This window comes from Bubalus bubalis, chromosome 5, assembly GCF_019923935.1.
Source record: "Bubalus bubalis isolate 160015118507 breed Murrah chromosome 5, NDDB_SH_1, whole genome shotgun sequence".
NCBI classification, from domain to species: Eukaryota; Metazoa; Chordata; class Mammalia; order Artiodactyla; family Bovidae; genus Bubalus; species Bubalus bubalis.
The window spans coordinates 110,019,143-110,042,969 of record NC_059161.1 but is presented as its reverse complement, the minus strand read 5'-3'; the positions used below and the strand labels follow the sequence as shown (position 1 = coordinate 110,042,969).

At 40.6% G+C, this 23,827-nt stretch overlaps 1 protein-coding gene across 8 annotated transcripts in view; it reads left to right on the top strand.

Annotated features, from left to right (window-relative positions):
- The window catches only part of CDON (cell adhesion associated, oncogene regulated), a 100,842-nt gene that overhangs the window by 73,429 nt on the left and 3,586 nt on the right, over window positions 1-23,827 (top strand). For 5 of the 8 annotated variants that reach the window (XM_044943550.2, XM_025286383.3, XM_044943548.2 and 2 more), the window contains 4 exons: window positions 1,363-1,584; window positions 3,653-3,903; window positions 7,123-7,202; window positions 23,144-23,418. In XM_044943550.2, the coding sequence (XP_044799485.2) occupies window positions 1,363-1,584; window positions 3,653-3,903; window positions 7,123-7,202; window positions 23,144-23,418 (828 nt within the window). Of the gene's footprint in view, window positions 1-1,362; window positions 1,585-3,652; window positions 3,904-7,122; window positions 7,203-17,883; window positions 17,955-18,048; window positions 18,076-18,175; window positions 18,470-21,610; window positions 23,115-23,143; window positions 23,419-23,827 lie in introns of those variants that run through there. The other 3 variants (XR_006551356.2, XR_006551358.2, XR_006551357.2) reach the window with 3 other exon arrangements.

The window sequence follows — 23,827 nt, the reverse complement described above, 5'->3', positions numbered from 1 at the left end:
GTGGCCTGCAGGCTTCGTTGCCCCGTTGCATGTGGGATCTTAGTTCTCAGTTGTTTCGTTGCTGTGTTGTGTCCAGCTCTTTGTGACCCCACGGACAGCAGCATGCCAGGCTTCCCAGGCCTCCGCTGTCTCCCCGTGTTTGCTCAGAGTCATATCCATTGAGTTGGTGATGCCATCCAACCATCTCATCCTCTGTTGCCCCCTTCTCCACCTGCCCTCAATCTTTCCCAGCATCAGGGTCTTTTCCAATGAGTCGGCTCTTTGCATCAGGTGGCTGAAGTATTGGAGCTTCAGCATCAGTCCTTCCAATGAATATTCAGGGTTAATATCCTTTAGGATTGACTGGTTTGATCTCCTTATTGTCCAAGGTACTCTCGAGTCTTCTCCAGCATCACAATTTCAAAGCATCAGTTCTTTGGCGCTCAGCCTTTTTTATGGTCCAGCTCTAACCAGAGATCAAACCGACGTCCTCTAATTGGAAATTAGATTCTTAACCAATGGGCCACCAGGGAAGTCCCCTCATTTACTCTTCATCACAACCTTATGATGGAGCTGGTATTATTTATTATGTCTGTTTTCCACATGCAGAAACTGGTTTATGGAAGTCAAGTCATATGGCTAAGGGGTGAACAGTGGAACAGGATAGAAACCCGGACAGACAGTCTGGTTCCAGAGACCAGGCCATCAACCATTGTGCTGTCTGCTGCTTCTCTGTAACATGTAGAGCATTAAGAGCATGTTTTCTGGGGACAGAGAAAGTGGGGTTTATGTGCCACCTGTTTTTAGCTTTTGCTCTTGCCATTATCCAGAATACTAGTGAATTAGGTGAAAGGACTGTGGTTACGTAGACCTCAAGAGTTCTTGGTTTGGGAATGCTTAGTATTATGTGTGCAGTTTTTGGAATTGTATATAATTGTTCTAGTAGTTCAAAGTCATGTCTTTTAATGTGATTTACAGGCAAAAGGCATAAAATACGTAATTGTGAGTCTCGTTCAGCTCAAAGTATGTCAGACATAAAGGAGTTTTTGTCCCATCTGTAGGTTAAAATATTTTTATTTCAACTCTTTGGGAGCCTTCTGCCAGTACAATTGAGCAGATCATCGTACAGCAGTTTGGGTTAGACCAAGTGCATCTGTGTCTCTGATCTGATGATTTCTCTAGAATTTGTGGCCTAAAACCTTGGCACATTAGACTTGTAAGCTTTGGAGCCCTCTTTGTGACTCATTGGTGGTCAGATCATCTCAGTCATAAGTGTAAACAGGCTGGCTCGCCTTCCTAACCAGACCTCCTTCGGAGAGTAAACCATTTCGTAGAGACTGTCTTCACCCTGACATCATGTTTTCCTTTCTGTTTTTCAACTAGTGAAACGGGTCCCTGGAGCTTCTGAGTATCCCATCAAAGACTTGAGCACCCCTCCGAATTCCTCGGGAAGTGGAGGGAACGTGGGCCCTGCCACCAGCCCCACCAGGAGCAGCGACATGCTGTACCTGATCGTGGGCTGTGTGCTGGGTGTGATGGTGCTCATTCTCATGGCCTTCATCGCCATGTGCCTGTGGAAGAACCGCCAGCAGAGCACCATACAGAGTAAGCCATTCATCGGTGTCTCCTCCTCTTTTTTCTAAAGATGGGTAGAAAAATATTGTCAGAATAAATATTGATTTCTAACACGTTTGTGCATGAGTGTTGTGGGATAGAACACATCAGATGCTCTTCATTCAGTGGAGATGACTTTAAGATGGTGCTAGCTGTCAGCCAAAATAAGTGGAGCATCAAATTAAATTGCCCAGGAGAAATAAACAGCAAAGCCCAAACTAAGCAGGTCTCTAAGTAAATAGCTGACTCAGTGCTAGGAAACTCTGGTGGTGTTGGACCACCAAAGAGGCTGAGGACTCGAAGCGTGGAGCTTTGGAATTGCTGCAGGAACCCCTCCGTACTGCTCCAGATCTTGTCAACAAGGAATGAAAAAGACATGATGGAAAGGAAGCTAGTGAAGACTGTTCTAAGTTACTGTCCTGGGATGACACAGATGAAGACACCACGCTCCTGATTCGGCGCTTCATGTACCAAAATAGCTCCAGAGTGGTGTCCCACCCCCCAGACGTGTCCATGAGCTCTGGAGCGGTCAGTGATGGCGCTGTAGTAAAACATGTAACCTAGAACCCTCTTCCCTTTTCTTTCCTCTTTTTTCATCCCCTCACCTTCTTACCATTCCTCTTCCCCCAGCTATTATAAAAGAGGACAGTCAGATCAATCAGAGGCTTTAGTCTCTGCTGGGAGGAAGTATTTCAGTTTCCTCTTTGGCCCCAGAGTAAAGAGATGAAACGAAAGCAAAGACCCCAGCAGTGATAAGCGCTCAGCACCTCTTAGCTGGTTCCTGCCTGTGGTCACTTTTTAGTGAACAGCTCAGGGGGTAAAAGTGATTTATTTTTATCACCTTGTTGCCTTCCAAGGGATAGGCAAGGTGAGAAGTGGTGGAGATGGTGATGGTGGTGCCAGACTGGAAGAGCTGGCCATCTTTTGGGTCTTTTTCTAAATGGTTCTGATGTCATTGACTTTAATTGTGTGAGAGTGCGCTAAATCACTAAGAGTACTGATCTGCTTGTCTGAGCAAGATTAATCTGGCTAAAGTTACTTTTCTTTGTGACTTGATAATATGTTGAAAGATGGGAAATGGTAATGTTCATTGATGGAAATGTCCATCGAGTCATTGATTCAGAAGATAGTCGTTGTGGCTGTCACCTGTGTGCCCCACACTGTGGTGGACAGTGCAGGTGCAACGCCTTCCCGTGTGGTTTAGTGGGGAAGAGACGCACTGAATCACCTGTGTGCCCCACACTGTGTGGTTTAGTGGGGAGAGAAGCACTGACAGGAACACGCCTGCGCTGCTCACACAGCTGCCACAGAAGGAGCACAGCTACTCCAGTCTTGGCACTCTCCTGCAGGACCTTTGAAGAACTGATCAAAACTCTGGCAACAAATCCTGTGCAGTGTAGATAATATATATTCTAAAGAACGTTTCACGTTTTCTAAATATATCTGGTAGGTGTGCTTCTGGAAACCAGATATTTGAGGCAGCTATGGAAATACTTTTAATGTAAGGAAAGGGAATAATTAGACTTGCATGCCCCACAATTTCCAACTTGGCTGTAATAACCAAGGACCTGTATGAATAGTGAATGTTTCCCCAATCCCATCCTTTTACCTAAGTGGTGTTTATTGCTTTTTGAAATATTCTACCTAAAGTTAGCCTTTTGCTGGTGTTCTATACAATTTCTTTCAGCACTTTGACGCATCGGGGAATTTAAACACGTTTTCTTAGTGTTGCCGGTACTTCGATAGTTGCAACTTGCACAATTTATTCATTCTCTTTTGAGCAATTTCTCTCTGGTTGATTTCTCTTCCCATTAAAAGAGTCATAACTAACTCATAGTTCCTGGCTGCCTCTACAGCGTTAAGGAAATAACAGTAATAACTTGATTAAAGCAAATCTCACAAAGAAGCTGTAAGTGAACACTTTTTAAGAGTGTATTTTAGTACAGTTGTAGTTTATTAGGGATTTAATTAATAAAACTTCCCGAACAAGAAGAATTGTCTCTTTCAGTCCCTTACCCTTTCTGTTTGTTTGTTTGCTTTTTTTGTTCTCTCTCAACAGAATACGACCCACCAGGCTATCTCTACCAAGGGTCAGATGTCAACGGGCAGATGGTGGAATACACCACTCTGCCCGGCACAAACCGGATAAACGGTAGTGTTCATGGAAGCTTCAGCAATGGCTGCTCGCATCTGCACCATAAAGTCCCCAATGGAGTCAGCGGGAGCTTAAACGGAGGGCTCTACTCCGGGCACGTGAGCTCTCTAACCAGAACACGTGTGGATTTTGAACATCCTCGTCATCTAGTGAATGTAAGAGACCTACTTATAAATAAAAGCCCCCCTGTGCCCCACGATGTCAGGGTGCAAGAACATGGTCAGCACATGTGCTTTTCCCAATAGAGAAACCTCACAGGGTCACTGGGGTAGCTTGTGGCACCGGTAGCCCCTTGATCCAGACATCTTTGGAAGCTTTCTATTATCGAGCAGTAGTTGTATTCATCAATCTGAATTATATCTAGAGTTATTTAGCACCGAAAGTGAAGGGCCAATTATAAACAGACTGGAAGTTATTCTTGAGATGAAGCGGAAATACTATTGGCCATGGACCAAGCCACACAGTTTAAATTTGATTTATTTAGAGCAAAGTCTAAAAGCTTATACGCTTAGAGGAGTCAGGCAGATCCTGAAATTGAGTGAAACAAGTTGGGGATGAGATGGAAGTAGTAAAGGTATGGGAGAGCCATGTAGAAGCAGCCCTGGGGGGCTTCCCTGGTGGCTCAGTGGTAGAGAATCGCCCTGCCAATGCAGGAGACACAGGTTCGATCCCTGATCTGGGAAGATCCACGTGCTGCAGAGCAACTAAGCCCCTGGGCCACAACTGTTGAGCCTGTGCTCCAGAGCCTGGGAGCCGCAACCGCTGAGCCCACGTGCTGCAATACTGAAGCCCACGCGGCCTAGAGCCCACGCTGTGCAACAAGAGAATCACCGCAGTGAAAGCCCACGCATCACAACTACAGAGTAGCCCCCGCTCGTCCGCTGCAACTAGGGAAAAGCCCTTGTAGCAATGAAGACCCAGCGCAGCCAAAAAATGAATAGATAAAATTAAAAAAAAAAAGAAGCGGCCCAGGTTCAGCGCCTGTTGTCCACACACCCTGTGTGGCCAGGTCTTCTGAATTTTCACATCTGTAAATCCAGGTGAAATCTAGATTTTTTTACATGTTGGCAACTAATTCCACTTTTAGAAGAAAGCCTTGCATGGGCCGTACACAGCATGGCTGGGAACCACCAGATTGTCACTTCTGACCTCCTATGAGGTTTTCTTAATCTTTTTTGCCCATGTATGTTTTGTGGTTGGCTGTAAGATTTTTATATTTTATAAGATTAGTGTTCTCTTCCCACAAGGAGTGATAAAGCTTTAGTACTACTTTATCTCAGTGCAGTGAAAGAGACCCGGGCTCGATCTCTGGGTTGAGAAGATCCCCTGGAGAAGGGAAAGGCAGCCCACTCCAGTATTCTTGCCTGGAGAATCCCATGGACGGAGGAGGCTGGCAGGCTACAGTTCATGGGGTCACAAAGAGTCTGACACGACTGAGTGACTAACACTTTCACTTTCAACCAGCTGATATACTTTCATTTTTGAAATGGGAATAGAATGACTAATGCATTTTAGATTTGTACTGGTTTAAGAGATTCTCTGCACCAGGAAGCTTGATTTATTACAATGTTTGGATAGTCAGCCACTTTATTTTCAATCACATAAATAAAATGTTTAGTTGATCAAATTAAACACTCATTTACATTTTTGTCATTGTTTCAATTACAGATAAATCTGTCATAACCTACAATGTGCTAGAAATGAAGAAGTTTATAGAGATTTTTTAAAAAATCTTGAACAGTAGTAAAAATTTATTAAAATCTTACCTTTGGAGACCAAAACTATGATATATATTTGTATCTTAAAGCTAGAAATCTAATGGCTTTCCTGTGACCTAGCTTTCGTATGTTGTAGAAAAAATATTTAATTTGCTTTAGTACATCATTACCAAAAGTGAATAATGATTTCATTATTTTGTATGGAAAGACATGGCTTATATTCAGACTTTCTAAACTTTTTTTTGTCACCATTCCTAATCCAAACTACTAACATTGTCCAAGAAATTGAAGGAGAGAGCATTACCCGTTTAAATAGCACATGCTGTTTCCATAAGAAAAAAAAAAATAAGTCTGATGTTTGCTTTAGTATTTGAACACAGTACTTTGTGTTTTTTGAACAATGAGTTGCTATTTAAATAATAGCTGCCCCAGTAAGTGTGCAGTTCTAGATGTTATCCTCTGTGATCTTAGCTCATTCATTTTCTTACTCTTCTGGATATGTGGATATTCTGGATATATTTTTAAAACGCTTTTGATCATAAAATGATTGAATTAACTTTAATATGTTTGGTGAGTCCAATAAATATGCTATCCTATAGGTTCTTAACTTCAGGTTTTTCTACAGCTTTGGAGTTTATCCTCCTGGACTGAATATAGCATAGGAATATTCTTTTTCTCTCTGTTTTCTCAAAAGCTCGTGTTGCTAGTTGGATCAGGAATGTTGCAAAGAAATTTTCAGTACTTTTGGTTTGCTTAGATTCTGGCTGTTGTTATGAGATGAATGGAAATGGAAAGTATTCTGGGAAAAACAATTGCCTGAACTTTTCCTAACCTTGAGGGCCTGCTCTGGGCTTGGGGAGCAGAGCAACAGCCTCCTCCACCCTTATCAAATTCAGCTGTGCTGTTTTGCTTCTGAAAGCAGAATTTTGACTCTGACCATGAGGCTGATTCAAGTCTTAACCTGTTTTGAAGAACTCTTGCCATTGTATATGTCAAGTGAACATTTTACAGTGAGGTATGTGTTAATCTGGGCATTTTTCTTAATTGCTGGGCAGTTTCCGCCAAAAGCAACAGCACAATATTAATACTCCCCTCCAGGTCATCGCTGGCTGAGACTCTACTCCATCTGGAAAAATATAACATGTTTTAAGACTTCATGGAGTCAAGTGAACAAACCTAATCGGAATAATTACAGGAAAATGAAGATGGGTTTATCTTGTGACATCATTCCAACAGATTTCCACCCTATTTCTCCAGCTAGCATCCCATAAAAATTTTCCATGACTGCTAGGAAAGTGAAAATGAATAGGAGCTTATAACGTATAGTGTATTTTGGGCCCATTAGATTTGAAACACTGAAGGGAAATGACTAACCTTCTCCCTTCATTTATTTCCCTCTTTCCAGTACAAACATACATGCAAAAACCCATGGTGGTTGAGTTTGGGGAGAACAGTTTTAGTATTGTGTACAACTCCTGTGTGAATATAGGTAAATAGTGATAAACATAACACAGCTCAAGGAGATGGTTAACATATACCACGTAACCATTTGTTGTTGGTGTGGCTTTGTTTAACTTGAGAGATGATCTGATTTCTAGTCTGTGACACCTTTAGCACTCTCTTTTTTCCTTTTCCCTCTACTTCCTTCCTGACAAGGGTGGTGGCCTGTACACAGCAGTACCTCCGGCTGACCCGATGGAGTGCATCAACTGTCGAAACTGTCGGAACAACAATAGGTATGTCGGTGTGTAATTGCGAGTTGTGAATAGGGGTGTGTGACTCCGTTTGTTATGCTGTGTTCAGCAGAGAAAGTTCTTGCAGTTTTCTACCTAAGTTATGTATAAATCTCAGAGTATGGAGTCTTAGGTTTAAGGCTGTTACCCAGTTGTTGCCCCAGCTTTACAATTGTTAAAGCTTCGTGCTTTGGTTTCTTTTGATATATTGACAATATAAAGGCTGTATTTCTCACTGAGATACTGTTAGAAGGTTTGATCTTTTTGAAACCTTTAAATCAGTGTCTTTCTCTTTAGATAGACTTTATCTCTTCTCACATATTCTATTTTCAATAGACTTCTCTGTGCTGTGTGATACTTTCTACTCTTTATTGTAGATGACAGCCTTTTTGAATGTCAGGGGGGAAAAACCCTGTGTGTGTGATAATGTTTTTTCATGGTAACATTACTGAAATTTTCTTATCAGGTTGTTCAATATTTTAAAAAAAATCTTAAGACCTTAAGATAATTAATAATTAAGTAGCACAAGCTTGCTTTCTTTTAATTTCTGGGTTTTTTTAATTAAGAATTATATGTGCTCATAATATTTCAAACAAGATAAGAATATGTAGAGTGACATATGCATTTAATTTCTGACAGAATAGTCAGAAAGCTTTCATGCTGCTTCTTTATATATTAATCCTGAAGGATTATCAGATATTTTGTTGTACTAAAGTTACGACTGTCGGAAATCTCAGTTCTTTCTTTTACAAGATGATGGTGTTTGATTACATGGTCTCAAAAGTCCTTCTCAGCTCTAGAACTCTGCAATTTAGAAATCATATTACAGTTAGTACATAAAATACCTGGAGTATTGGACTAGAGTTTGGATATTTCATTAGTGAAATGGGATTTGACCCATATTTTAAAAATGAATTATGAAATTAAAAGTTGCATCTGGGAGCTATCAAAGCCAGAACTTAAAGAAGGATCCAATCAGCCACTGAATTAAAATTACATTGTTTCATCTTGTGTTTTGAGAGTTGCTGAGCAAAAGCAATAAAGCTTCCTAGAGATTTTTTTTTCATCATTTGCTTAACCCATTTTAGGGTTTCTGTATTAGCAAAAGCCATCTGCCTGTTTTGTGTACCAAGATTTGCTTGCTATGTTTTAAAATGCTGTATGACCTTAACTAAATTTTAAGATGCTTGTACCAGTAAAGCCACGTTTTTGTCCTGAGTTTGTCAAAGGCTTTATCACAACTTGTTAGGAACATGCTAAAGAATCGGTTAAGATAGTTCATACGCCCGGTGAATAATCAGATGGATTTAATTAAAACACATTCTCGGTGGCTTCTGTGGCCAGCAGCAAATACGATTCAACCCAGACATTAGAATGATGTAGCAAGAAGACCTCAGGTCCAAGAAGAAATCAACATAGGCTTTGCCGCTGATTAAATCTATGCTCTTGGGAAAGTTATGTAATCTTTCTGAGGCTGTTCCTTATCTGAAAAATAGTGAATTGTCTAGATAGTGTAAAATTGCTCACAGTGTACTCTGATTATAGCTTTTGGTAATTTGCTGCTAATCATCTTTATAATGAGGTATCATATCCTAGTACCAGAAATATATCCCATTTCCTTAAAAGAATCTGAAAGACTTCTGTCATCTTGTGTTCACTGCCATTTTTGTTTATGTGAGCTTGTGTGTGTGTGTGTGTATGTGTGTGTGTGGTCTTTGGGGTTTTATTATACATGGTTTTCTCCTTTAAGCCAATCAATATTTCTATTGATTTTCAAGTTAGCGACCTCTTGTATTTCATGTTTGGGATTTTACTTTTATCTGGAAACACAGATGAATTCTCTGCAGCCTTAGAAAGCCAGCATCAGTTTCTCCCTGGCCCAAATATTCTTCCTATCTCAGAATCTACCCTTTTAGGGCAAACCTTCAGTTTCCTGCCTGGGCTCCGAGGTTAGCCAAGTGGCTCATCTGGCTTCTTGGAACACTTACGTGATTCTGACACAGATTAACATCAATAAGTACATATCTTCAACTCTGCAAAATTGGAATCATTAAATCTAAAGGTTTCTGATTCATCTTAACATTGTAATTGAAAACAGGCATCTCCTCTCAAGATCCTCGAGATGGCAAAATTTGTAATAAGCTTCGAATACTGAGAAGTAGATGATATATCATTTATTCCCCCAAATATGCACAATTTTAGACAATGTACACTTCTAAAATATTGACATTATTGCTCAGAATAAGCTTGCATTTCCTCATGCCAACTGAAAGGAGTATGTACACAAAAAGAGGCATAATGTCAGTTCAGCTATGTGAGTGTATCAAGGGGGCATTTTAGAGTTTTTGGCTGTTCAGGCAAAATGAACATTTATTGAGTACTAGCCAGGCACTCGGAGAAGGCAATGGCACCCCACTCCAGTACTCTTGCCTGGAAAATCCCATGGACGGAGGAGCCTGGTGAGCTGCAGTCCATGGGATCGCTAAGAGTCGGAAACGACTGAGCGACTTCACTTTCACTTTTCGCTGTCCTGTATTGGAGAAGGAAATGGCAACCCACTCCAGTGTTCTTGCCTGGAGAATCCCAGGGATGGGGGAGCCTGGTGGGCTGCCGTCTATGATGGGGTTGCACAGAGTCGGACACGACTGAAGCGACTTAGCAGCAGCAGCAGCAGCCAGGCACTGGAGTTTCCAGGCAGAAGGAATCAAGTCATGGAAGGAGGAAAGATAACACTTACATGAGGGTAAATAGTCTAGTTCAGTGGTTATCAAGCTTTAGCATGCTCTAGAGTTGCTTGGAGCACTTGTAAAAACCAAATTATGAGGCTCTATTTCTAGAGTTTCTGACTCAGTAGATCTAAGGTGGGGACTGAGAATTTGCTTTTCTAGTGCATTCCAGGGGTGCTGATGTCTCTGTTTGTGGGATCATGCTTTGAGAACCACTGGCATAATTTGGCTGGAGTAGCCAAGTGGTGATTACTTGTGAACCCCTAACTCATTTTATGAGCCTCTAAAGAATCTCCCTGCATTGCAGGAGACCTGGGTTCGATCTCTGGGTTGGGAAGATCCCCTGGAGGAGGGTATGACAACCCACTGCAGTATTCTTGCCTGGAGAATCCCCATGGACAAAGGAGCCTGGTGGGATACAGTCCATGGGGTCAAAGAGTCAGATACGACTGAGCACCTAAGCACATGCTCCACATCAGGGGCTGAAGTTCTACCTCTCAATAAAGTACAGTACTCGTGCTCAGTCATGTCCGACCCTTTGCGACCCCATGGACTGTAGCCAGCCAGGCTCCTCTGTCCATGGAATTTTTCAGGCTGGAGTGGGTTGCCATTTCCTCCTCCAGGGATCAAACCTGCGTCTGCTGCGTCTCCTGAGTTAGCAGGCAGATTCTTTTGCCATTAAGTCACCTGGGAAGCCCATCACAGATCATAAAACTGGAAAACCAGGCTGAGTTTATATCATGGATGATCCTTACTGTCAGGGTTTAGTAGTTCATTTAATCAACATTTATTGAGTGCCCACCACGTAGTAGACCTCCCTCCAGAGAGGCAACAGTTAATAAGAGGGAGTCACAGTCAGAGCTTGAAGTATGGTGAGCAGAGTTTGAAGAAGCACATTGAATCTCATTGTGTTTTATTTAAGGAATAGGAAAAGTCCCCATTGTTTCTGTAATATAACATAGGAGAGATATGAGATTTTTGCCTTAATCAAAAAGCGGGGGACATGGGTTAAATGTTGAGACACGCTGGGCTTAGTGGCATCGTGATTCTTTTGAAGATGTTTGAGAAAGGGAGCCAGCTATGCAGAGATGTGTTTAGGCTGGTTAATGGTGGTGGGATTGGAGGGAGGAGACCAGTGTGACTACTTGTGTAATGAAGGCCTTAGCTTCATGAAAGGAATGAGGCTAGAAAAGGAGAGCTGAGTTAGATTCTAGAGTTAGAATTTTGGGGATTAGCCATTGACTGGAATGCACTGATAGGAATCTAGGAAAAGGTTCAGATGAATAGAGAGTTTCAGATGTGAATGGCCTGGTAGTCACCATGGTGATAGTCATAGAAACAAGAAACTTAATGAAATGGTATATTGAGGGAAGGTGATGATATTGGTTGGATGTTTTTAGAGTTTCAAGTGCTAGTTAAACATCTAAGTCAAGCAGACAGATGAAAATGCTGGTCTTGGGTTCAGGGAGTAGATTGGGACAATGATCTCTATATTTACGAGTCATTTGTATCAAAGTAATAGAACTTAAAGATGGGTTGGACATTTTGAAGTTCTCTACCTGCATGTAAAAGTTGACCATTTTAAAGATATTTGGTGGTGGTAGGGGGGAGATTTTTGTTTTATCAATAAGACATTTATTTGGAAATGCATAAGTATGTGTATATGTATACACACATATATACAGAAATTGCTGTTTTTGTAGGATAAAAATGTTTGAATACCACCAATTCCATATTGCCTAATAAAACAAAGTTTGAAAGGAAAACAAACTTAAAAATAAGTGGATATACTAATGGAGACCGTGATTATTTTTATATATTTAACTTTTAAAGGCTTTTATTTCTTAAGTATTTGAAGTAATTAGACACTCTTTTCATAATCCTCTCATATTGTTATTATTTTTTTGCTTACTGCCTTGACATATTTTCAAAGAGATGAGGCAAGGGGTGTGATAAAATCAGGAGAGTGAAAAATAAAGAGGATTCAATCATTCATCATTCACTCAACAGACATTTTTTTGAAAGTCTTTTGTGGACCAGGTGCCGAGCTAGGTCCCAAGGCTACAGTTGTGCACAAAACGGGCATTGTCCTTGCCTTCACTGAGCTTATAATTTGATGGGGAGACACATCTTTTTTCAAAATGGCATAAATAAATCATAAAAATGAATAAATAATTCAAACTGGGTGCTTTAAAGACAATATAAAGAATGCATTAGAAAGGAAAGACTTCACTAAGCAAGTGGCACCTTATGTGAAGAATTTGTAAAATTAGGTCAAAGAGAATAGGGATGGGTTTAAAGCTTTCCAGGGAAAGGCAAGGTACTATTTATGCAAAACCTTTAAAGCAGAATACTGAAATCCTGGGACTTTCCTGGTGGTCCAGTGGTTAAGACTGCACTCCCAATGCAGGGGGCCCTGGTTCAATCCCTGGTCAGGGAACTAGATTCCACATGCCATACTAAAAGATCCTGTGTGCCCCAACTGAGACCCAGCACAGTCAAATAAATAAATATTTCTAAAAATAAATAAGTAAATAAAAAGGGACTGCCCTGGTGAACCAATGGTTAAGACTTCATCTTCCAATGCAGGGAGTGAGGGGCGTGGGTTTGATCCCTGGTTGGGTAGCTAGGATCCCACATGCCTCGTGGCCAAAAAACCAAAACATAAGACAGAAGCAATATTGCAACAAATTCAATAAAGACTTTAAAAATGATCCACATCAATAAAAAAAATCTTAAAGTCATTGGTAATAGATACTTTAAGCTATAAAAAGAATGCTGGAATTCTTACAGAATCAAAGAAGGCTAATGTGGCAGGAACGTAGTAAGGGAAAGAGTCAGAGGTAGATGAGTGAATTAAGACCATATGGAGCCACAGTCGAGTCAGCGAAAGCTAGCATGATGAGAGCACTCTGGAGGATAGAGTTTGGAGACTCCGTTGGATGGCACAAGAAAGGATACAGGGGATCAGTTGGATGGCTGTGGCAGCGGTCCAGATGAGAAACGGTGCACTAAGATAGCTACAGCAGATGCAGAGAAAGGTAGGTGGTTTGGAGAGATTTAGAAGGTGCAATTTTTTTTTAAAAGATATGAGGCCGCCGAGGGGAAGATGTCAAGGATGGTGTCCAGGTAACTGGATGTAATCACTGAATGAGGAGACACTGCGGGAATACGCTTATGCCCGTCCACCCCTCACACACCTGGGAGTTGTCCCCTTCAACCCCGGTGGTGCCCCATCAAACTCACCTTGACCCAGGGCAGGTGTCTTACTCTACAGATTACTGATGGGTGAAGAATTGATGAAGGCCTTTCCCCTTGGAATCTACCTGCCCTGTATCTTGCCGCCCTAGCTTTCCCCACCACCCCCCCCCCCCCCCCGCCTTTATAGATTTAAACTCAAATGTACTTCTTGGAGTGGCCTTTTAAAAAGCAAGTCATTGCTAACCTTAAGGTCCTTTTATCCTCTTTCTATTTCAGTAAGAGAAAACTTTGCCTTTCTTAAACTGGCATATTGACGTGAAAACTTGAGAACAGGTCAAAGGGGAATGGACTCAATAGATATGCGTTTGAGCAAACTCTGGGAGATAGTGAAGGACTGGGAAGCCTGGCATGTTGCAGTCCATGGGTTCACAAAGAGTTGAACACAACGTGGCAACCGAACAACGAAAGGGGAGTGCACACGCTAGCATTCTAGAGTTTTATTTGCTTCTAGGGCTTTGGTAGCATTTGTAGAGGACAACCCACTCCAGTACTGTTGCCTGGAAAATCTCATGGATGGAGGAGCCTGGTAGGCTGCAGTCCATGGGGTCGCTGAGGGTGGGACACGGACTGGGCAACTTCACTTTCACTTTTCACTTTCATGCATTGGAGAAGGAAATGGCAACCCACTCCAGTGTTCTTGCCTGGAGAATCCCAGGGACGGAGGAGCCTGGTGGGCTGCCGTCTATGGGGTCGCACAGAGTCTGACACGACTGAAGCAACTTAGCCAGCAGCAGTCTGCTCACTGCGTTCAGTCCATTTGAATGCTTTTCAGGTTTAAAAGTTTCATGTAACGACTCACTACGAACAGCTGGAAAGAAACATATTTAATGTAGCTTTGGGGGAGCCAGCCCCCTGCATGAACAACTCAGTTGAGAAATCCTTGTGCATTGCAAGAGTTAAACAGATTTTAATCAAATAAATCAATAGCTTTCTACTCTTCTCTCTTCAATTCAGAAAACAGTAGTGCAGGTCTGGATATGTCATTAAATGGGGTTTGTCAGTTGCTTGGCTAGTTTAATGGGACGGGATTGACATTAAATCTGCTCTGTTTACCATCAGTCTTGATAATTTGTAAGAGAGGACGCTGATGAAATTCACAGATGAATGAACTGAGTGGTCCCATCAGGAAGGAACAAAAATTAACTTTAAGTGTCCTAGAGAGATTGGAAATGGGCAGGAAGTTGCCAAGTAAAAATCAACTTGGAAAAATGTATATAATCCATCTGGGGATAAAAGTATGAGCTATACATGGCTGGTGGTCAAGAGGAGAAAGAAAACTATTGGGAATAGTGCTTTAGAAAACATAGATATTATAAATGACCTCCAAGTTTTTATGTAATGGTCACCTTAAAAGTCTGGGTATTGTTGGGTTTGAAGGTACTCCTTCACCAACTTGAAACCTTCCACTGAATCAGATATACCCAGATAAACGTAAGTGTGTAGAGATGAATATGAAAACATTCCAGTATAATAGTAGATCTTTTAGGTGGAGGGTTTGGTTTACCCAATTGGTTTGTGAAATATGAAAACTACTGCTTATCTAAAGACAATTAGACTCTGCTCCAGCAGGTTAATTGGTTATGATTCAACCCATCTCCTATCCCTGACCACTCAGCTACTTCCAAACTAGCCATAAAACCAAAGGAAGGAAATACACAGAGCCCAAGATTTGGATTCTCTTCCATCTATGGTAATCTCCCTGATTCTCTAAGAAAAATATTCAAAAAACTGTGTCTAATTTCTTTAATTGATTGGTACCTTCCTTTTGGGAGGAAGTTACTTATATTCTACTTTTGATATGGAGACCTGATCCTTTTGTCAAGGAGTCATGTGGTTAGAATAGTGCATGCTTTTGGTCTTTTATTTGTAAGATTGTGTGTGTGTGTGAGAGAGAGTGAGCTTGCCACGTTCAGTAATGCATTCCGTCATTTATAGTCACCCAGTGGCACCCCACTCCAGTACTCTTGCCTGAAAATCCCATGGACAGAGGAGCCTGGAAGGCTGCAGTCCATGGGGTCGCTAAGAGTTGGACACGACTGAGCGACTTCACTTTCACTTTTCACTTTCATGTATTGGAGAAGGAAATGGCAACCCACTCCAGTGTTCTTGCCTGGAGAATCCCAGGGATGGGGGAGCCTGGTGGGCTTCCGTCTATGGGGTCACACAAAGTCGGACACGACTGATGTGACTTAGCAGCAGCAGCAACATGTATTTAAAGGGAGTGTTAGTCGCTCAGTCGTGTTCGACTCTTTGCAGTCCCATGGACCATAGCCCACCAGGTTCCTCTGTCCATGGACTTCTCCAGGCAAGTATACTGGAGTGGGTTGCCATTTCCTTCTCTAGGAGATCTTCCCAACTCAGGGATCAAACCTGCAGCTCCTGCATTGCAGGCAAATTCTTTACCGTCTGAGCCACCAGGGAAGCCGGAGATGGCTGAGTGACTAACGCCAACATGTATTGTCGCCTGTTCTGTGACAGCCACGAATAAACTAATTCCCCAAAGGAGACTTCCACTGCCTGGCTCAGGTCACTGCAGCCTGTAGCAAAGAGTGTATGGTGAGAACAGAGGACCTCCATGGCCCCAGAGGAATGTCATCAGGGTTCTGTTGCAGGGTAGCTGATGACCTCCTCAAGATAAGGGCCAGGTCAGCAAAGTGACAGGCACAGTGGCAAGATGAAACAGCAAGGGTGAGGTGAACACTAAAGCAAACCACCACCAAGATGAGACGGTTTCAGAAAATATTCATGGAACACATTCATGAAAATAAGTATCACGCATACAAGAGGTTCGTGGGTAGTTAGTCCCTGCCCTCCAGGGATAATCAGAAGAGGAAACTTAAGGCAAAATGTGTACAATTATCTAATCACAGAAATTCTGTACATAATCATGCTTAACAAATATTCAACTATGTAATCAGATATGGGATACTTCTCTGCAAAGCATCTCAGAGGTGCTATGTAGTTTTGCTGGAATGTCCAAAATATGTTTAGTCAAATACTAATGCAACGTATTCTTCTAAACAATGCTGTACCACTATTCCAGTTTCTTATTTCTTAGTGCGTGCTCTTCAGATGGCTGCTTCAAGAATATTTTATTTTTTATGACACTGTAATAGTCATTCTCCTATCTTCTACTTTGCTCAGACAGCCCTCTCCTGTTGCCTGAAAGATACCTTAGTAATAAACTAACAGGTCCCAGACCACCTGAATTCTTGCAAAGCAGCACAAATCTTTGTATGTGGCAAGATGCACGGAGTTCTGATTACTCAGTGTTTTCAAAGTTAGGCAAACTCATTTCATTGAGCTAGAGACAACCCATTGAAAACTGTCGCTCCACCTTAAGCCAATAATAACTGCAACTGAAAGATTATTTGAGAAGCCTAAGATAGATAAGAAAATACAAACTATTTTTATCGTATAAACTGTGAGATGTGCATTGTAAGAGCATGTTAATAATGTCATAAATATGCAGACATTTGCCCTTTTCTCTCTCTCTCACTACCTGTAGATTTGGGTCTCTTACATATATACAGGTACTATTTTTGTAGTAATCTGGTTGCTTTAGAAATTTTAATTAAAGCATCAGTAAATGCTTTAATTAAAGCATCAGTAAAAGAATTGTTTCACTTGTTACAAGCTTAATTACATTCAGAACAGGTATCATGTTTCTTTTCTATAGGCTATGTCCTCTGTGTTTATATCTTAGCATGTAACCCCCAGGTTAAAGCCATTTTTATGCTGACCTGTGCAGACATCCAAAAATGAACTAGAAGTAATGTGACTCAATTACTTATATTCGGTTTTCTACATCAGTGGTCCCCAGCGTTTTGGGCACCAAGGACTGGTTTCATGGAAGACAGTTTTTCCATGGCCCAGGCGGGAGATGGTTTTAGGATGATTCAAGTGCATGGCGTTTGTTGTGCACTTTATTTCTCTTGCTCTTACATCAGCTCCACTGCAGATTATCAGGCATTAGAACGCGGTGGCTGGAGGCCCTGCTCTACGTGGTTAATTACTGATAATTATGAGTCAGGGTTCCCTGTACTAGAACATTTTAAACCAGTTTGGTTCATCAGGTTGAAATTTGGGTAATCGTCACTTTACCAGCCTAGCTCACATGATGATTTTACTGTCAGCACCACCCTGATAATGGAGACTCAAAGTTTGGAATAAAAGTATGCACTGAAGTGGTTTTCTATATCACTTACCTGAAAGATAGATGCTAAAGGATATCCAATAGGAAATTGTACTTTTCTCCTGCTAAATATCTGTGATTTCTTTTAAAACATATGTATTTACTTGTTAACTCCCAGCTCATAAAACCAGACGACAGTATCAGCTTTCTAGATACTATTCACAGTAATTGGCCCCGGCGCCTCTATCCTCACCATCCTTTGGTCCTGTGCCATCCGTGTCGTTCACCTTCATTATCACAACAGTGCTGTATTTTTTTTTTTTCCCCACTATGAAAGAAACTAGTTTGTTCATTTGGAAAATGTGAAGCCTTGGCACTTGTTTTCATCAGTGAAGGCGGCATCAGGACCACATCTGCCGTATTGTAACAGCTCTCAGGCTGGTAGCCAGTGTAGTGATCAAACATCTGTGAAATAAAATGTTTGCAAAAGTGCTCTACACTCAAACTGTTAGACTGCCCTTAGAGGTCCTTTAAAAATCTCATCCTTTGCTTTAAATTAAAGAAATGAGCAGGACGAAAAAGAAATGAAAGGGGGAGAAAAAGACAACAGAAGAATTGAAGGCATCTTATCTGGTGAGTCTTCATTATTTTGTGTTAACATTATGAAATTTCATTCCTGTTAGCTCTGTGAAAGCCAGTTATTAACTTACAGTATCTTGTTTTTTAGGGAACTGCCCTGGTGTTTCAAAATCTGGCGAGTATATTTTTTTCCTACACCTTAACTTTACTTCTTTAAATGAAAATGTCTCTTTCTGACCCGATCCTTTTTTTTTTTTTTTTTTTCTGTCTTTCAGGTTTCAGCTACCTTTGTATTACTTCCAGATTCCTGCAGAGAAATGGGACATTAAGCCAGAAGCTCATTTTGTTTGTTTTACATCCTGATTGGGGGTTTCATTAAGTGCCTGACTGTGTTGTGTCTCACTGATCTAAGAGCTTTCTCTGACACCAAGGACAGACATTGCCCATCCTCCAGAAGACTGACATTTAAGTCAGACAACTTTGAAGCCAACAGATAGAAAGAAAGCTAAACAACAGAGCCAATATGAACGAAGACAGAGATCATTCCTACTGTACAAAAATCTTCAGGGGTAAGTATACGATTCATTCTCACTTTTAATCTATGTGTCTTAGTTTTGGGTGTGATCTATTATATGATGTCTTGACCCATTAGTTTAGTTGTTGCTCTTTGATAATAATTTTGCGATGTTCAATGTTTCTTATGTATCCATTCACCATTTTTGCTGAGGTCCTACGATATGGCATTTACTATGTGCTTGGCACTGGACATTGTGACCTCAATTGGAGTCTAACATGCGTTAGTAGTGTTATTACTTCCTAGAACAGCAAAATATTTTAGAGCGTTTTAACTCTAGTTTCTTCTCCAGTGCTTTCTTATTTTCATCATATAGTTTAATTCTATTAATATTTAAAATCTTTTAAGACAATACAGTTTCTGTTTTTTTGCAATGTTTATTCACAATTCCCAACATTATCTTTGTTGCTATTCTCTCCTTTCTTTTTTTCAGTTAATTTTTATTGGAGTGTAGTTGATTTACAATGTTGTGTTAGTTTTAGGTGGACAGCAAAGTGAATCAGTTATACGTATACATATATCTGCTCTTTTTCAGATTCTTTTCCCTAGGTCACTATAGAGTACTGAGTAGAGTTCCCTGTGCTATACAGTAGGTCCTTATCAGTTACCTATTTTATATATAATAGTGTGTATGTGTCAGTCCCAATCTCCCAATTTCTCCTTCCCTCCCTGTCACTTTCCCCTTTGGTAACCATAAGTTTGTTTTCTACATCTGTGGGTCTGTTTCTGTTTTGCATGTAAGTTCATTGGTACCATTTTTTTTTTTTTTTAGATTCCACATATAAGTAATATCATATGATATTTGTCTTTCTCTGACTTACTTCACTCCGTATGACAATCTCTATGTCCATCTATGTTGCTGCAAGAGACATTATCTTGTTTCTTTTTATGGCTGAGTAATATTTCATTCTGTATATGAGCTTTTCTGTATGCCTCTTACATCTCTTAAGCTTCTTTATATATTTTCCATCCTTTTGTGTCTTCAGTCTGAACACACTTCACATTCACTAAACCTCTGGTCATCTGTGCTCAATTTCCACTTAACTCCATGAACTGAGTTCTTCATTTAGGTTATTCTACTATTTAGTTTAGAAATTCCAAATAATAATTATTGTTAGATGCTCAGTCTCTGTTAAAATTCTCCATCTTGTCACCTTTTTTCTTGAATATAATCATCCAGTTCTTTTAAAGTCATTGTCTTCTAACTCAATATAAGCATCACTTATTTTTCTTTTATTTCTGTCTTCGGAAATGCCTGGTAATTCTTTTTTATTAAATTCTGGACATTGCATATAAAAACTCCTAGAGGCTCTGGAAGATGTTTTCTTCCCCCAGAAAGTATTTGCGTTTGCTTTTGGCAGGCAATTAGGAAAGGACCAGATCATTTTAACCCACTTAGAGACTGAGCTGATTTAATGCTGAGTTTCAGGTCTTTTTAAAAGCCTTGTCTCTTCCTGCTTCACCGTTATTTTCACAGTGTAACCCTTCAAGAGTCCCAGTTAAAAGCCTGGAGTGTTTACTGGGCCTTTTCTCTTTGGCAGACTCTGAACTCTTAATTTCTGTCTGTCCAGCCCCGTGAAAATGCCAGAAGTTCTCCTCAGTTCCTCAACCGCCACTGCGTGCTTGACGCCTCAGTGTTCCATCCTGCACTGAGCTGGGCAGATGCCTTGTGAGGACAAGTGGTGCTGAAACTCACATTTACCTTCTTTCTGGAATCCTAGCCGCTTAAGTGCTGGGTAGCTCTCTGATGACTCCAATAGATTTAAACTCCAATGTCTCCATCCTTTTTTTTTTTAGTTGCTCTTGGCAGGAGAGTTGTTCTGATATAAACTAATCAGTAATAGCCAGAAGCCAGGAATGTAATTTTTAAGAATTATTTTCAACAAATCATGGTAGTCATATAGATTCCCTTGACCAGAGATATTTCTGGTTTTTGGAAATCAGAATCTTTCTTCCTCTCTAATTATCATCTAATGTAATTTCCTCAATTATAAGACTCTTGAGTCTGAAAGAGCATGGAAGGATACACAGTAGTCTCTAGTTGGAATGCAGAAAGTACCTTACTCTCATCAGCCATACAGCCCTAACCACCTCAAAGCTGAGTGCTCCCAGTGTCTTATATCTTCTTACGTTATACTTACTACACTATAGTATAACCATTTGTTTATTCACTCTCCTCTGCTAGACTGGGAGCTGGAACCTGTTGTATTTATATTTATATTTTCAGTGTCTACCACAGTTTCTGACATTTAGAAGGTATTCACATGTCACATGGTTTTAGAATAAAGGGTTCTTCTAAGTAAGTTTTTTTATATAGAGATATAGTATTCAGTACATTCTCACTAGAAGTAATTTGAATACAAAAAGAGTTTTCCAGGAGTTCCCAGGTGACCCAGTGGTTAGGACTCCGCACTTTTCACTGTCATGGCCCTGGATTCATTCCCTGGTCAGGGACCTAAGATCCTGTAAACCACATGGCAGGGCCAGAAAAAGAAACAAAAAATTTTCCCCCTGACCTTGCCACACATCTTAGGTGAATACCCTGTTTAGACTCTGTAGTTTCTCATGAATTGAATACATTCAAGAGAGTTTTCAGATTCCCTGGGTATTGAGACAGCAGAAGAGACTCATGAAAAGATGATAACATGGACACTTTTAAATGAATGTCAGGAGATCTGTGTTTACCTTTGTCGGCATCCCAGCATCCCAGGAAAAATTTTAAGTTCAGAGTTGAATGAAATGTCCAGCAGGCCCATGAGGAATGCCTTGCTCTCCTAGAGTCATGGTCTGCTAGCCCAGTGCTTTGATTCTGGCTCCAACACACTTTCTTCCGTACCAGTCCTTCCTCTACTTTTTACTGCCTTAACACTTGCATCGGAATACAGATTTTCTTTCAATCAGGTGTGTGTTTTTTCTGATGGTGTTAAAGGTTAGGATTACAGTCATATTAGATTACGCTGCAGTCACGTTTCTCTGTGCAGATGAATACCTAACAGACATACTTTGCGTTCATACCCGATGACTGTATCTGGATTCTACTAAGTGTACAGTCGATATATTTCTCTCTTTGAAATTAAAGTTGAACGTATTTAAATTAAGGATTTGGTTTACTGACAGATATCTTATTCTCTTTCAGGTTCCAAGGCTTCAAGCTTAGCATTTGTTATTTCTAGTAACTAGAAGCAACAGAGATGCCCATGACAGCTGTGTGGACTCCCCTTCCTGATCTGATGTTCCAGAAGCATGCTATCCCATGTGAAAAGGCTGCAAGTCCACAGAGTTCTTACCTGTATTCCCTAACATGCCTAACTCCAGCGTACTTGCGTATTTCCTACCTAACCTTCCCGACCAAAGTCACATAAAATGTCTTCACTTTTCTCACTCCTAATTTTATAAATAAAAAGTATTTTTATTTTATATGTAAATACTTCTGGGTCTCCAGTCTCCAGTTTCTATTAATGATGGAATAGCTTATCATCCACAGGTAATAATGATGGAATCTGGGCAAATCTGAAAGTATTGTAGAGTAACAAGAAACAGGCAGAAACTGAATACATCTAACCTTGAAAGACAATGGGTAACATTTGTCTGTGGGTTTTTGCCTGAGGACATTCTTCAATCTTGGATTAAGAACACAAACTGAAGGTGTTGAAAGATGGAGTTTGAGGTCAACAGAACAACCAGAAAATCAGAGGGAAAAATCCAGTTAAAAAAAAAAAGTTACTATACATGTAAAAAATAGGAAAAAGTGATCCTTACTCAAGGGAAGAAAATTGTCAATAGAAACAGACCCTGTTACAAATATGCTCAAGGACTCAATGAACAACACACTGTGGCTTCACGTGGGGAACTTCATCTTAGAAATAGAACCTGTAAAGATCAAATGGAAGTTCCAAAGCCGAAAAGCATAAATAACTGGAATGCAGAATTTACTGTTTGGGCTTAATATAAAATTGAAGACAACAGAAGAAAGAGTCAATAAACTAAAAGATCAATAGAGATTATCCAATCTGAAGAACAGGAAGAAAAAATTAGAGAAAACACATATCTTGGATGAAGACAGGAGACAAAAGTAGGGCAGAATTGAAGTGAATGTTTAGTACTAATAAATTCTGGCAATTAATTCTGCAAAGAAAAAAAAATTGAAAAATAAACAAAACTTGGATTTTGAATGTCTAGTTCTTATAGTGTGTCTTCCAAGAGTGAAAGGGAACATCGCTGGTTTCAAAACTGTATTTTTGTTGGCTTTCATAAGGTCATTTCTCTCACGTGGCCATAAGTTTCTCCGCTTTCTGTCCTTTTCCTCTTTTTCTGCTTCACTCCTTCCAGCATGAATGGCCTTTTCCTTCTGTGTGCTATATTCAGGAGCTAGTTTATTATGAAAGACAACTTCTAACAGTGGACAGAGGCAAAGGATGCAGGTGATGAGTCATCGTGTACTGTTCCATTATTCACTGGTTTGCATTTTGATGCCTTCTCCTTTGTATTTCACTTTAATTTTTGAGATCTTGCTAATTCAAATCATAGTGAATCATTTAGTTATTTTTAAGCACCAGTCTTCCTTAAGAATCTGTGGATACAAAATACCAAATAATATTTCAAAATAAGTGAATTTTAATTATTGATGCCTCTAGACACGATTCTCTCTCTTTGGGTTTACCCTTTGTAGATGTTTCACCAAAACCAGCAGCACTTTCAGCAGCAGCCCCCTTCCTGTGGTCCCAGTGATAGCACCTTATACTCAAGACGGTTTGGAAATGAAGCCCTTCGGCCACATGAAGATGCCTGTGTGTCTGGCTTCCACCGTCCCCGACTGCGTTCAGCCACCTGAGGAGGGCGTCAAAGAGGACGAGACACCAACACCTGCTCAGCCGATTTGCTGTCAAGACAGTAGAGATGGGGCCAGTTCCCACTGTGTGGAAGATACAGCAGAGTTCCACAGAGGTACAGCAAGACATTGTAAATCTCAAGTTTCTAAATAGTCTTCAGTTAACTAAGAACTATATCAGGAGAGATGATGCTTTCAGAACGTTCTTTCTGTGATCAACTCATATTTCTTAGATTATTGTGTGGGGGTATTGGATATGTCAATAAAAGTTGACTCTGTAAAGGATTCTTTGAAATTCTGGGGTGTTTGGGGATGTTCTTTTGTTGGCATTTTTTAATTTTTTGGCCGCACTGCACGGCATGTAGGATCTTAGTTCCCCAGCCAGGGATCGAACCTGTAGTCCCAATACAGGGAATCTTAATCACTGGATTGCCAGGGAGGTCCCTGAAATTCTGTGATACACGTCCTTCATCTGTGATTGTTCATTCTATCCTATTCTGGAAAATAAATCCAAATAGGCTTTGA